General features: G+C 35.7%; 2 protein-coding genes across 2 annotated transcripts in view; both read right to left on the bottom strand.

The window, feature by feature from the left end:
• Positions 1 to 1,747, bottom strand: part of LOC140332555 (selenoprotein M-like) — a 3,418-nt gene extending 1,671 nt beyond the window's left edge. The window contains exons 1-2 of the mRNA XM_072413782.1: positions 1,567 to 1,747; positions 298 to 374 (exon numbers count right to left, since the gene is read on the bottom strand). Of these exons, the coding sequence (XP_072269883.1) occupies positions 298 to 374; positions 1,567 to 1,746 (257 nt within the window). The 5' untranslated portion in view covers position 1,747. The remainder of the gene's footprint in view (positions 1 to 297; positions 375 to 1,566) is intronic.
• A 1,825-nt stretch (positions 1,748 to 3,572) lies between these two features.
• The window catches only part of AIFM3 (AIF family member 3), a gene marked incomplete in the record, with an annotated part of 28,573 nt that continues 17,566 nt past the window's right edge, over positions 3,573 to 14,579 (bottom strand). The window contains 5 exon segments of the mRNA XM_072413947.1: positions 3,573 to 6,321; positions 6,994 to 7,014; positions 8,621 to 8,725; positions 13,322 to 13,397; positions 14,013 to 14,111. Coding sequence (XP_072270048.1) covers positions 6,282 to 6,321; positions 6,994 to 7,014; positions 8,621 to 8,725; positions 13,322 to 13,397; positions 14,013 to 14,111 — 341 coding nt within the window.

Below are 14,579 nucleotides of genomic sequence, written 5' to 3'. Positions count from 1 at the left end.
TTTTTTTTTTCATCTGTGTCTGGCCTCACCTCTCTCTTCACCCAAAGAGGCTGTGTTATGCCGAATGAGTGAGTGGCAGAAGAAATTTCTGCCCAGTGTCACCTAAATACATATTTGGTTACCAGTCATCTGCAGCAGATCGGCCAGACCATGTGACCTGTATGGTTAGATGATGGTAAGGTATAGCTGCTTTGAAGGTATTTAATGTATATACTGAGAGTTTCTTTACTGACCATGTCTTTATTCTGAATTGACTTATCATCCAAAAAGAAATAATATAATACAATAAAAGGATACTATAGTCCCCAAATGTGCAGCATGAAGTTGTAAAGCTCTGGCTTACTCTTTATGGAACATCCCACAACACTTGGTGCCTGCAAAACATAAGGAGTACATATCATATGGCAAAATTCAGATGTGATATATGTTCATGGGTTACCTATGATTGTCAATGCTCAGAGAATGTTGAAGTGTATCAGAATGTTAAAGCATTGGTTGTGTGTCAGGGAAAAGCTGCTGAGAGCAGCATATACATTTTGAATAGAGCAGGTTTAATGGCATGGGTGTGGGTTAGGGAAGCTGGGTTAGGAGCGTGGGAGCAGTTAGCTTACCTTTGGGACAGTTCTCATTTATTGGTCTAGTGACCCAGAGAATTTACCATTCAGATATCATTTAGAGTGGGATCTGTAGTCACCAACTCATGCTGTGTATTAAAGCAGAGCTGAATGTAATTAAAAAACTGTGACCCAGCAGGTCCTTTATTGCAGAAGCAACAGGCAATGTCACCTACATCTCCTCCAGCTGTTGGAACTTCGGCCATCTTGGTTGACCAGGTTGTGAATAAATAATTCCATATGTGCGCAGGAATTTATAGTCCTGGCAGCCCTAGAGGACCAGCATATCCTGGCATCCTTCTGAACTTACCCGAAACTTTTGTCAGGGTTACACTTATGTCTAAAATATAAGAGCTGCTGTCAATCAACATAGAGCTAGGAAATTGACTCTTCTTGGTGTAGTCAAATGTTACAGAATTAAAAATACATTAAACAATCGTGTGTTTATCAAGCGATAAACAACTTCCATTTTCATTGACTTGTTAGGGGAGAAAAATGTTTTTTTCCACGAACAAAAGCCTAATTAGTACAAGTTTATGAAGTTTATGTAAACCCTTACAATAAACATTTCTTATTTCCTCTTTTTAGTACTGTATGTTTACTATTCCATGAAAGAGATTTGTTATTCATGTTTGATTTGGACCTGTTGTTCCTGCCAGAAATCCAGAGTTATCTTGTAGACTGTGTAGACTAATTTTAAAGTGTGTTAGGACTAACACAGACAAATGCACTGTAAACTGTGGATATAGTAAATACAGTGAGGTTCCCTAAGATCTGCAAGTTATTTTAAGGGTTCTCCAATGTTAAAAAAGATAAGAAAGACTGGTATAGACTTTCAGTTAGGCTAAATGAAAGATCCAGAGCATTGCTTTAGAATACACGGTAGCAGAACAAAGTTATGCAGCAGACTACACCGAATATTTCTTAAACATAATAACTATTGCATACTTACAATTACTTTGCCCCTGGCAATCTCAATATCTTCAATAATTGTTCTTTCTATAGTATCAGAGGCATTCTGTGCATTCTCTGCATTCACATACATAAGACACAGTGCCAAAAGGCACAGAAATGCTTCTCGAACCATCTTGCTTGATGTCACTGAATGAAATACCCACTTGGTTGTCCACATCAGCTTAAATTAACGTGAGATTTAACACCTATCCATCCGGAAGGGGTGTTCCTGAAGTAATGATAATGCAAGTTACATAAATGGAACATTCTGTGCAGTTAAAAACAGGTGCTACAGAGTAAAATTTTCTCAGATGAAATAGGCTCCTCTTTCAATGTGTTAGTTTAAAAAAAACTGTATTTGCCTTAGTAATTTATTAACTAATTACTAAACAATAGGCCATGTAAGACTATGAAAAGAATACAATGTAATTTTGGCAAACCAAATTGCACATTTACTTCTTCGATATAGTCCATGTCTATTCATGTTTCTATCACTGTCTTTCCCCCCCCCATTATTTATATTGTTATTATGTAACAATATATAGAAAAGGCTAGCACACTCCATTCTGAGATCTTGTCTCACCTGTTGACTTTTTATTCAGTCAGTGGCAAACATAACTACTGGAAAATATGCAACAATTATTTGAGGTTCCAGATGAGAGAAATGGTAACAAGTAATGAAAAATCTATTTCACTGGAAATATAGCATATGGCCCATTACTTTCTAATCTAGGTGCACTTTAAACTTGCATGGTGGGTTGCTAAACTGGTAAAAATAGTCTTTTTGGCAAGATAAAAATTTGCTAAAAGTACAATGGCCATGGCTCTATCATAGAGTAGACCTTTCCCTTTCTAACCTGCAGTCAACCAGAAGAATCTATTGATAATTCCAATTTTGTGAACCTATGGTTTTAAGGTGGGAACCCCCACCATTTGACATCAATGGGCTAATATATTGTTCTACAGTACTTTGTTCTTACACTAGTGATTCCACACACGGAATCTTTGGGATTAGGTGATTGGTGTTCCTGCTACTACACTGCATTACACTACACTGCAGACGAACAAATTGGGATGTGGTCAAGCTCTAATGCCCACAAAAAAAACTGTATGAAGACTATTAGTAAAGATAATTTAAAGTGGGAAGTAATTTAACCCGCCAGTGGTGAAATGCAAATTTGCCTTTAGGTGCATTCAGATGCATTGAGATATTTTAAAGATGCTCCTGATGTTCAATTGACCGCCTCCTCTTTACCTTTGTATTGCCTGTGACTCAAATGGGGAGAAAAGCAGTTCTGATGTGAACAAAAACTTGTGTCAAAAAGTAAAAGTTCATTTTAGTTCAGTGTTTCTCTACCAGGGTTCCTCCATAAGTTTCTAGGGGTTCTAAGAGCAATGAGCAATTTGTGACTCAGGCCAGTTTAAATAATACCATGATCTTTTTGACAATCTATAAGGGTGGCATTCTTCCCCAGCAATGTAAGAGACATTCTTCCCCCTGAACAAAACACTAATGTATTGTGAGTTGTGGACATAGTATATATAGCATGGGTTCCCTGAAGATCTGAAAATTATTTCAAGGGGTTCCCCACATTAAAAAGGTAGAAAACACTGTTTTAGTTATTCATATAACTTTTTAAAAAAGAAATTCATAAACTGTGTCTGCTGCTGTTGTTCCAAGCCTAACCCTAACCAAGTATATACAATTGTGAAATTACAGTAAAGACAGAACTGATCAACATACTTGTCCCAAGTTATTAACCCAGGTGGAATCAACATAATGGCCAAGCAATTTACATTTTAAAAAAAGCAGTCTTCTATGTGAGTTTCATGCCTGCCAATGTCCTCTAAACCTAAATTTTCTATCAAATTGACACAAGCTCACCTGCACATCCCAGGCTAAATTAAATAGAAATCAGATCAGAAATCAGATATCAGATCAGAAATCAGATAATACAAATATCCCATTTGGAATAATAAAGAAAAAATGGAGTACACAGCTGATACCACAAAAAAAGCATTGGAGTAACATTTATTTTTCATACATTTAGAATTATTGTAGGATATGAAACAGTAATGCTAAGTATCTGACTAAGAAGAAGCAACTATTTATCTGTGACTAATATATATGTAATTTTCTCCTTGGTATTGTGTTGACACAAACTTGAATACGGAATATCTATTTGTCAAGAGTCGTGAGAAAAGAACCATGTTTACCTAAGTGGCAGCTTGAAGCTTTCATTACATTCTCAGGGCTTTGTTCAGAGAGGCTATGATCTGTGTATCCTAAAAGAAGATACTTACTGATACTGTCAGATAGATGTTTGCTATTTTTTGGAAATCACTGTTAGTTGACAGGATTTCAGGCATCACGTGTTAAAAGCTCAGGAAGGACAGAAAGGAGGAAATGTCTGCAACAAGGGTCACTGACACCTAGACCTGACTGATAGAGTGGGGTAAGAATTCCTGCTGTGTATATCTCCTTCACTTCACCTGTGTATTTACCTGTTGCCTAGAATTCAGCTTTAGGATTCCATCACATTGCAACCTACTGCCACATATTTATTCTTAAAATATGTCACTCAAGTAAAAAAAACTCTTATATGAATTTTCTGTATATTTTATAGAAAACAAACTGACAAAAAAAATCTACTTTTTCTCACAGTATGCTGTCCAGTTGTTATCACACATATATACATTTTATTGGTTTTCAAACATATTACCTTATAAAACATAATCATGGATTGCAATCTCTAAAATTTCAAGAAAATGACAATTTTGGCAATATTATTTTATATATTTTACTCTGATCTGTATACAACAGAGAGGTCTTTTTAAAGAAAATACTATTAACAGTTTTTAATATAATGTGCAAAAATATATCTAGACTTTATAAATTACTATGCAATATATTCTATATGGTAGAAACATTGCATTCTGAAATATGTTGTTTCTTGTTGTCTTTTATATATATGAATGAATTCATTCTAAGGTGCATGCATAACTGTAGTTGTTCAGAGCTACATTCTGTACATCTACAAACAATCAGGAAAAGTAGCATTTAAGGGCTTTCAATAAGAGAATAATTGGTTTCTTGAATGTCAAAGTCATACCTGAGTAACAAGTCTTTAATTCAGAGACATTCAGCAGTTTTCTGTTTGAGTTTACTGAAACATCTTACATCTTACAATAACAACCAATGATCCCTTATGAAAGCTCCTTCTAAGATGCCTCCTGCAACCTCGCATAATAGTCAAAGAGAGCATAGCCTAAACAGGCAAACTGCCTATAGACATGCACCAACAGATGCAGATTATAATTTTAATTGTGACAGTTTTTTAGGCAGGCTACATGTTTTTAATAACCATGCTATAATTTAGCAGGAAAATAGGCAAAATGTTTTCTATAGTTTTGGACATTGGGTACACTCAGCCTCTATATTTGTCATAATGATCACTTTCACAAGGAGCAGAAAGTAAAGTTAAAAAAAAACTAATTTTTTGGACTGCCACCAGCCTACAGTTGATTTTTAAAGTCTAATTACACCCAAATGTTAACAAGGCAAATTCGAACAAAAAGCAATCATGTTGGTTAGCGTAATTTGTAACGATTATCTTTGGAACTGAACTTCCTACACTTCTCACACACAGTCATACAATTGCTCACTACCTACTTGCTGTGATTACAAGTTCTGTCCCTCCTCATATTGATACATGGTTTGCAGTGCAGTGCAGGGGTGCTGGTAAATGTAGTCTGACATCAATTGTTTTTCCTATTTTAGGTATATTATGGTCACATATGACTGATCCCCAATGCCTGAATTCAGTGTTGAAAGGAAGTGAGATGTAGTGCAGTGGACAACCAAATTTACACTATATACAGATATACCAAACAGATATTTGGTCCATCATTTTGTGTAGATATATTATGTGTATTGACTTATCTATCTGACTTCTATTAAAATTTGCCTTGCTTAATTTTGGGTTTAGTTTGGCTGAAAACAAATTGTAAGACCTCACACACATTTTGTTTTAATGCACTAGGAAATTATTTAGCTAATTTATTCTTAAAGTAAATTTGGACTTTAGGTCAAAAGCAACTTTTTTTTGCTCAGAAAACAAGCTTTTTAAAAATGGCTTGCATTACAGACCTGAAGTGTCTAACAAAGAGCAGCATCATTCTTAAACCTAAACAATACAGATGAAACATGAAATTAAGTGCAATTCAAACATGTTACAGTAAATCAGGTTGTAAACGCAGATCCTAATGATTTACACAGTTTATTCAAATGTGAAAGAGTTAAGAAGTTTCAACTTTTGGCTCAAATTTTAATCAAGGTAAAAAGAATTGGTCCATGAGATGTAGAGAAATAAAGATGAAATATGCTTCAGTTCAAGGTCACATTTTCATTTCATAGAGTAAAATGAATCGGTGTTCAGAAATGTGATGCTTCAGCATTCAAGCAGGTTCAATGAATCAAAAGGAATGGGAAATCTTCAGCATCATTTTTAATCCTTTGTAGCTTGAAGAACTCCAGAATCTCATCAATGGCTTTTCAGAAAGAAGCACATTTTGTGACTTTGAGTCTGTCAAGAAGTATGTAAAAGCCAAAAAATGGAGTCTCGTAGTCAGCAAGACCTTAAATGTTGAGTATTTTCCATTCTGCATGCATCATTGTCATTATTTCCTTGATGGCATGTTAATCTTTTTTGGCTATGAGCCCTTCCCTGTGAGCCAGGAAACATCACCAGTTCTATAATAGATGCAAAAGTAATCAAATTATGACACTTTAAATCATTCTTAATATCCCTTCTTTACTTAATGGCACACACACTCAGAGTACACTCACACTCATACATATAAATAATATATATGAATATTCAAACTACTTGGCCTAATTACAATTGTTTTTGTATTGTCTGAAATATATATACGTTTATATATACCATGGATTCCTTTGGAAAATGTCTAACTTTTGGACTATTTCTCCAATGTTGGAGATGTTTTGCTTACTTCTAAATTCTAATTATCCAATAATCAAATGTAATTGATGTTGGTTGTGTTCCTGACCTTTGTTAGATCTGAGAAAGGTGCTTGGATTAGTAGCAAAACTAACTACTGCCAGCAATACCTAAATAAATGAGAACATTCACAGATATAATTTAAATCATATTCTATAACTTTTTAAATAAAAGCGTGCATCCAGAGTAGCTGACGCATAATTTATCTAAAGACATGCAACCCTAGGTTTCTTGTAAATGCAACTGGAATTATCCTACTTTCCATGCCCATTTGTCAAGATCTTCACAAGTTTCTTTTTCAGACAAACTTCAGAAAATAAAGTATTGATAACGATTTTCTAATAGTAATAAAACATAACACAAAGGAGAACATTTAGCATATAAAGATGCAAAAATAAACATACTTGCCATGACGAATAAACATCCTTTAAAGAAAAGAAGCAATGAAAGAAGAATTTTCATCATCAGTTACATATTTAGTCAGGTTAAAAAAAAGTCCATCAAGTGCAACCAAAAGAAAAATAAATAAAAAGAAAACCTGTATTTTATTTAGAAACCCACACTCCAGGGAAGGTAAACAAAATCCTAAAAGCATATTCCAAACAAGGAGAAAACATCTTTACTGGATCCCTTGCTCAAGTGTCTGGTGCTATTACTATAAAGTGTTAATACCCAGTTATATTTTCTGCATTTAAGAATGCATTCAGTTTTGTTTTTTTAACAATTTAACGAGCTGGCTTGTTTGTCAGAGGTCTGTTCCACATTTTTAAAGACCTCACAGAATGCAGAGATTAAATCTATTTTCTTCCAGGCCAGGGTGTATTCATAAAAAAAGAAGAGAGGGTGCAGTACTATCTGTGGCCCTCCCCACTACACCCCTGCCTATGTGTCACTCAAAGGGTAAGAAACTTCCCCCAGAGTGATGTCATGATACCAGAACCCTCCCACTCTCCCATTGCAGGCTCATAGCCGGCTCATAGAGAGTGGGCGTTATGTTCAGAGAGACAACCCGCCCTCAGCCTGCAATTCCATACGGTAGACATGGTCCACAGATCTGGCCGGTGCGCCCTCCCCAGCGGGGTCCTTCCCCTGACCCAGCGGGGGAGGGGGAGGAGACCAGCCAGAGCCGCGGACCACTAAAGAATTCTTTGCAAAGTAAGAGTGGGCACATGTTCCCATCCATGCCCGCCCCACTACACCCCTGCTCCAGACCCAAAAAGTGACTCTCTTGTTCTTTGCAGTAACCATAACCTGAACACCTTTGTACCAAGTTCCCTATATGAACCATGTTTGTATAGGGTGATTATATCCCCCTTAAACTTCGCAGTTCAGCACATTCTCCATTTCTACAATATCAAAACTGAACAGTATCTTTCAAAGTAGGTTTTACTCATGGTTTGTACAGGGACAAAATTCTATCTTTTTTTCTCTTGTCTATAATTTTTCATAGCTATAGCTTGTCTTAAAATCAGTGGCTTGGCATTGTTGTACTTCTCTTCAAATATACAATTTAATGCTTGTTAGATTGGGGACAATGGGCCTGATTTATTAAAGCTTTCCAAGGCTGGAGAGGAGACATTTTTATCATTGAACTGGGTGATCTAGCAAATGTGGAATGGATTCCTTCAAAGTCATTTGCTATTTGCTAGCAAATGTTTTGAATTCATTCCAGGTTTGCTGGATCACTCAGCTTCACTGATGAAAGTGTATTCGCTCCAACCCTAGAGAGCTTTATTAAATCAGGCCCAATGTTTTTACAGCTCAACTCCAGGCTACCCAAATAAACAAAAAAGCTCTAGTTGTGCACAAATGGTCCTTTTTTAAGTTGAGTGATGCATGTCATCAATCCATCCTGGGCTCAAAATTCTACAGGTAATGGTACCATGTCAATATATGCCAACATCAATGCAACATTCATAACCTACCCATTTAGTATGTACACAAAAAAGTTTTTAAAAAAATTAAAAATGTCTGTATAGTCAAAACGATAAGACATTTAACCATTTATGTGTTTATTCTATGAATACTTACTCAACATCTCGCTTGCGTATAGATTTTCCTGATGCCATTACTTCTGCCACTTTAGAAACGATTGGATCATAATTCATACTGGCTACTGCAATGACCTCATCATTTCTAAAAATAAAAATATACAAAAAACAAAACAGTTATCATTAGTGGAATCATTTTAGCAAGTTGTATTTATAATTGTAGTTTCTTTACTGTAAACCACAGTGAATCCTAGGAGTAGAAGTAAATCAGCAAATAGATGTGTAGATGACTGTAGATGTACCTCATTCCCGGAGGTAATAACTTTGCTAGAACACAATGCATGAGGTCAGAAAACGAGGAAGTATCTGTCATGGGTATGCAAGACATTGTATTCATTTAGGACCTAATATTCTGATTTGTATATAAACCTAGTTATAAATGTTTTAAATTAGTAAAGTCTAAATGCTTACATACCATTACTAGCTGAATATAAGTCTAGTGTTTTCAGTAATGCCATTTACAAGTAGCATTGCGGTATGATCTCACAGTATGAGCTGTTTCTCTAAAAAAGACTTGCAAGTCACTGGATCTATATGAGAAAATCACTTGTAAGTCATCGGATACTGATCTGTTACTCTCAACCCCATGAGGCACTAATGTACTGTTCTGTCAATCATTCCACTCATTCTGACTTTTTAACTACTTCTTCAAATGTCTTGTAGACATTTGATTCTTTCACAGACTCTCTAATTGTCAGGATTCAAAACGGAGTTGTTGAGACAGCTAATCTATTCCTGTAGAAGTGGAAGCATAAAGGAAGTCCCATGCCAAAACAGTTGGGTCAATTTGCTTCAGCTGGAAGGCAAATGGTGGATTGGCTTCTGAAAGGCATGGCCATAAACAGAGAACTATGGCTCTTTAGGAAAACTGAGGCTTAGAAGTTAAAAGAATTACAAAGGTAAATGGTCTCTGAATGCGTTGCTTTTTCTTGACAATACTTGACCACATACCAGCCACAAACTGATGAAGATCCGGAGTCACTGAGCCTGATTTATTAAAGCTCTCCATCCCTGGATAGGATACACTTTCATCAGTGAAGCTGGGTGATCCAGCAAACTTGGAATGGATCTGGTCCAGGATATAAAACATTTGCTAGCAAATGGCAAAAAATACTTTGAAGAAATCCATTCCAGCTTTGATGGATCACCCACCTTCACTAATGAAAATGTATCCTCTCCAGCCTTGGAGAGCTTTAATAAATCAAGCCCACTGAGAAAAGTCCCAAACTATACTGCAACAATGTCCCAATTCCCTGGGCCTGGAAACTAATGACTATTTCCCTATCAGCGCCATGACGAAGCTTCTGGGTGAATACTAATTTCAAGATAGCAATACCAAGCAAACTGCTATCAGAGTGGGCTTGTAGCACCCTATAGATTGGTTGGGATCAAGAATGGGGCAACATAGACATTGCTGCAAATTTGGTAACAGTCCATCAATATCTACAGGAAATATATGCAAATAGTTGTAACCCAGGGTGCTCAGAAAATCAGTGACCAGGTAATTCAGTTGCATCTAATTTATTTCCACAGGACCCTTGTAAAATTACGGTCTGTAGGGTCTAAATCATTTTACCAAGCAGCAAGCCACTTCATTTTACTTTTAAGGTATTTATTATATAAGGTTTATATATTGATAAAGGAAAAATTATGAATTTAACATAAATTGAACTTCATTGTATCATTCCTCAGGTAATCTAATATGAAAGTTAAATACTGTTTTATATGTTAGATGTTCAAAATTATCAAAATTGAATTACTTTACTTTATAAAATACAGTGAATTGCCTCTTGACCCATATTGTGTTTCAATTATTTGTACACCTTCCATGTTACTACATGTATATTTAGAATGTGTTCAGGTTAGTTACAGGTTAGCTCAGGTTAGCTGATATATGATGCTATGGATAACACCTCCTCTTTCATGAGTCCTTATTTGCTGTAGAATACCACAATATGAATTTAGCTGTGAATAAATCTAAGTACAGCTTCAGCTTATATCCCCCCTATATGAAAGATCCCGTTCACTGTTAATGTGAATCTTTAAGAAGTTCTCTGTCTGTACATAAACTACTAACTCTTCTTCTGTATGTTCATCATCAATTTTGGTTCAATGCACACAAATAGTAGCAGTAGGTGATTCTATTGCAGTCTATAAAATATAGTAATTCCATATACAGCATGCATAAATGAAAGTGGTAATTTGCTGCAATACAAAATATTATAATGCCACCTTTACGTTATAGGATCTCTGAAAGGATGAGTGTAGAGATACCATGTGGAATAAAAGAAGACCCCAATTAAAGAGTCAATATCAAAATACTGGACAACAGAGCTACTGCCTGAAGAAAACTTAGTAAACCTAGAATTTTTTTTTTAAATGCACAAAATTCCACAATTAAATTGGAATTAACCTGTTACCTATTTAAAGTTTTCATCTACAAAAGAGATTACTGAGACAGTAAGATTGAAAGGTGACAGCAGATTGTCATGATCACTAAAGTAACTGTCTGGGCGAAAATAAAAGAATAATTTTAGGTACAGCTCTCCATTACATATGTATTTCACCATGGTTTGTCTTTTTATAAACACCTAAATTCTCTTTTGCAAAAATATGCAGAGGAGATCTGGTCCAGGATTCAAAACATTTTCTAACAAATAGCAAATTACTTTTAATGCATTCCAGGTTTGCTGGATCATCCAGCTTCATTGATGAAAGTGAATTCTCTCCAGCGTTGGAGAGCTTTAATAAATCAGGCCCATTGTGTTCTTGAAATCCAATAAAAAACAATATGTAAAATAATACTAGATTGTGCATTAATATCACACAAGGCTGTCAACTCTATTGTCCAGTCCAATAGGAAACCAGAGAAAGTATTTTTTTTATCCAGGAGCCTGCAGTAAGTGCTCCTAAATGTTACCTCATATGATCTACGCAGGATGCCGTCTGACTATTGGGATACAAGCTCCTTTTGGATCTCCTAAATAGTAAAATAACGCACAACTTTATACATGTTTTTTGACAAAAATGAGTGTGACTCAGTCATACCTCAGGGTACTCATGAATAATCAAGTAAACCTGTTAATGTAGGTTTGCATATATCAACTGGACAGATAACTAAGTCAGAAAGAGCAGTCAGAGTCAGAGATAACCAAGTCAGAAAGAGCAAAGAATGTTCATATAAATACTTGTATGCTACTTGTATGATACCCTTATATATGCAAAAACGACAGGATTTGGCCACAGTCTTGCAGCTTAGAGTCTTACAGATATACAAATAGCAGCTTTAAAAACTGAAGGTCACACAGGAAGAAAGAGATATAAAAATATCATATTTTGACAATTACATTTTTTTCTGTAAAAGCCAAATTTTTCCTGCCCGTGAAGCAATTGGTCAGTGAGGCTTTTATACATTTTACAGGGAAAAAAGCAATTCACACATGCTTAGCAGAGGTGCAGTTGTAAAAAAAAGAAGATGGTACTATCCATGACGAGTGTGCATGCGCATCATTGTTATGTAAACATGCCCGTCCCACTACACCCCTTCCTTTGTGACACTGAAAGGGGAAGAAATTTCCCCCAGAGATGTCATGATGTGTTCAAAGAGTCAGTTATGTGTTCAGAGAGACAACCTGCCCACTGCCCTGAGTCTGCAATTCCATATGGGAAACGTAGTTCATGGCTCTGGCCAAGCAGGGTCCTTCTCCTGTGCCCCCCCCCCCAAGAAGGGTCCTTCTCCTGACCGCGTGCGGGGGGGGGGTGGACTGGCCAGAGCCGTGGACCACCAAAAGAATTCTTTGCAAAATAAGAGTGGGCATGCATGCCCATTCCCGAAAAAAGTGAGGGACACAGCATTCCCACCTATGCCCACCCCACTACACTCCTGACGTTTAGCATAAAAAATATATCTGAATTTACCAAGCAGTTCAGAAAGACATTTATCTAGAGAAAAAACCGTATGGACAAGCAAAGGCTCTCAAAAGCTCTCCCTTTGTTAGATTTTTATAATACTATTATTCTTATTTATGCTGTATTCTAATTTACTAACACAGCAAAAATAATGGGATTTATTAAAGTGCATGTCCTAAGTGTGCATTAGTGCATTTTAAAAGAATTTAAAAAGGACATACTTTACCCCACATATTAAAGCAGAGTTCAGTTTTTTCTGGGCCTTTACATACCTTTATTTTAAGGTCTAAGAATAGCTAATTCCACTATCTGTTGGGGACAAGGGCTCTTTAAGAAAATAGCTCCAGGTTCAAGATTTTCTTAGGTAATTAAACGTTTCTCCTCTAATGTTTAAATCAATGTCCCAATCTCTGTAGTTTTCTTCAAATGCCCACATAGTACCAAGGCACAGTACAACTAAGCTTTACTTCCAGTGCTGCGACACCCCCCACCCACTTCTCTTTTTGGCTTTTTACTGGTGCATCACTGTAACAATGCTGAATTTACAGCTCAATTTGTGTTTTACATCTATTATAGTTCTTTCCGTTTATGTCAAAAATTAAAAATAATGTCACAAGACAAAAACAAAAGTCTTCTGGATTCATGTGTATTAGGAAAGCTTTACAAATATCTAAGTACTACATATTTAACTTTTGTAATCAGTATGGAGTACAATAAATACAAAAATAAAATATTAAGCATTTGCAGGGTACTGTATTTACACCATCCTTACCTAGTGTAAAATGCTACAAATTTTAATTCCTCAATGTCTCCTTGAATGATAACATCATCAAAGCCATCTCCATTGCCTAAAAAAGAACAGAAAGATCAGAAGTTGACTTGAGAATACATACCAGTACTTAAAAATGTCAAACCAGCATTCTTTTTTGGCCAAAATTGGTAAGGGTCTGTGTTACAGAAGGTTCCTCTAATTTCCTGGTTTTCTGACAAAATATAAACTAGACAAGATGTGGGCAGAAGTCTCCAACAGCAACACAAACAGAAATGCATTGTGCTTTTGATTTTTGCTTTTATAGGGGAAAGGTTTAAACCCCGGTCAGATTTCTGTCTTGTAAAACTTATGTCACCTGGGCGGAACACATGGAAAACTCACCCTGAATGAGCCCTGGAGGATTTTGGCATAGTGCAGAAGTGTTTTCTTACAATGGACTTATTGTAGCTGGATGTTTTTTTCTCAGCAGTTGTGGCTGACAAAAATTTAAATAGTCACAACAAGAAGAATCTTCAATTCTGAATATATATTCAAGAATTCAAGTAACTTAAAGTTTCATATTACACAATACTTTACAATATTGCTTTTCCTATACAAAATAAATATAAGCCAGAATATGAGTTAATCACTTTAACTTAGATAGAGCAGTATATTTCTTCTTCACAGTAAAGTAGGTAGGTGATTTATTTACCTGCATATCGTATGCTCTTTCCAAACATGGCTGTCCATAGATATGGAATAGTATTGATTTCCGTGCCTTGCGCCAGCATGTTCAGTGCTGCTATACGACCTGTGTCCCCGGAAGAGCGTTTCATGAAAGAATAGAATTGACAACATGATTAATAAATTAACATATTCTCGTAAATTATTGCATTTTTCCAAATATGGTCTAATTACAGTTTACCTAAACAACCTACTAACTAAATCGATCAGGTTCCATCTTATAAAAAAAAATTCAATTGCTGAGCACTAGGCCACAAGTTGGTATATCTCCTCTATAAGGTATAAAACTCCAAATTTATACATGGCTGTAAATATTTTCCAAGTATACCACATATAGCAGTTTATTTTTTTCTTGCCCATTTGTTTTGTTTACCATTTAATAAGGTCAACTATACAGCTAGTTAAACACTTCAAATTCCATATTATTAAAGAAATTCAATTACTCTTTCAAGTGGCTTCTTAAGAACTGATGAAGCTTTTTGGATAAGTATTGAACTATGTTCAGAATTGTAGAACAAGTCTCATTGAAAGTGTC

This window comes from Pyxicephalus adspersus, chromosome 6 (assembly GCF_032062135.1).
Source record: "Pyxicephalus adspersus chromosome 6, UCB_Pads_2.0, whole genome shotgun sequence".
NCBI classification, from domain to species: domain Eukaryota; kingdom Metazoa; phylum Chordata; class Amphibia; order Anura; family Pyxicephalidae; genus Pyxicephalus; species Pyxicephalus adspersus.
The sequence above is the reverse complement of the archived record's forward strand: the minus strand, read 5'-3'. Positions and strand labels throughout refer to the sequence as shown.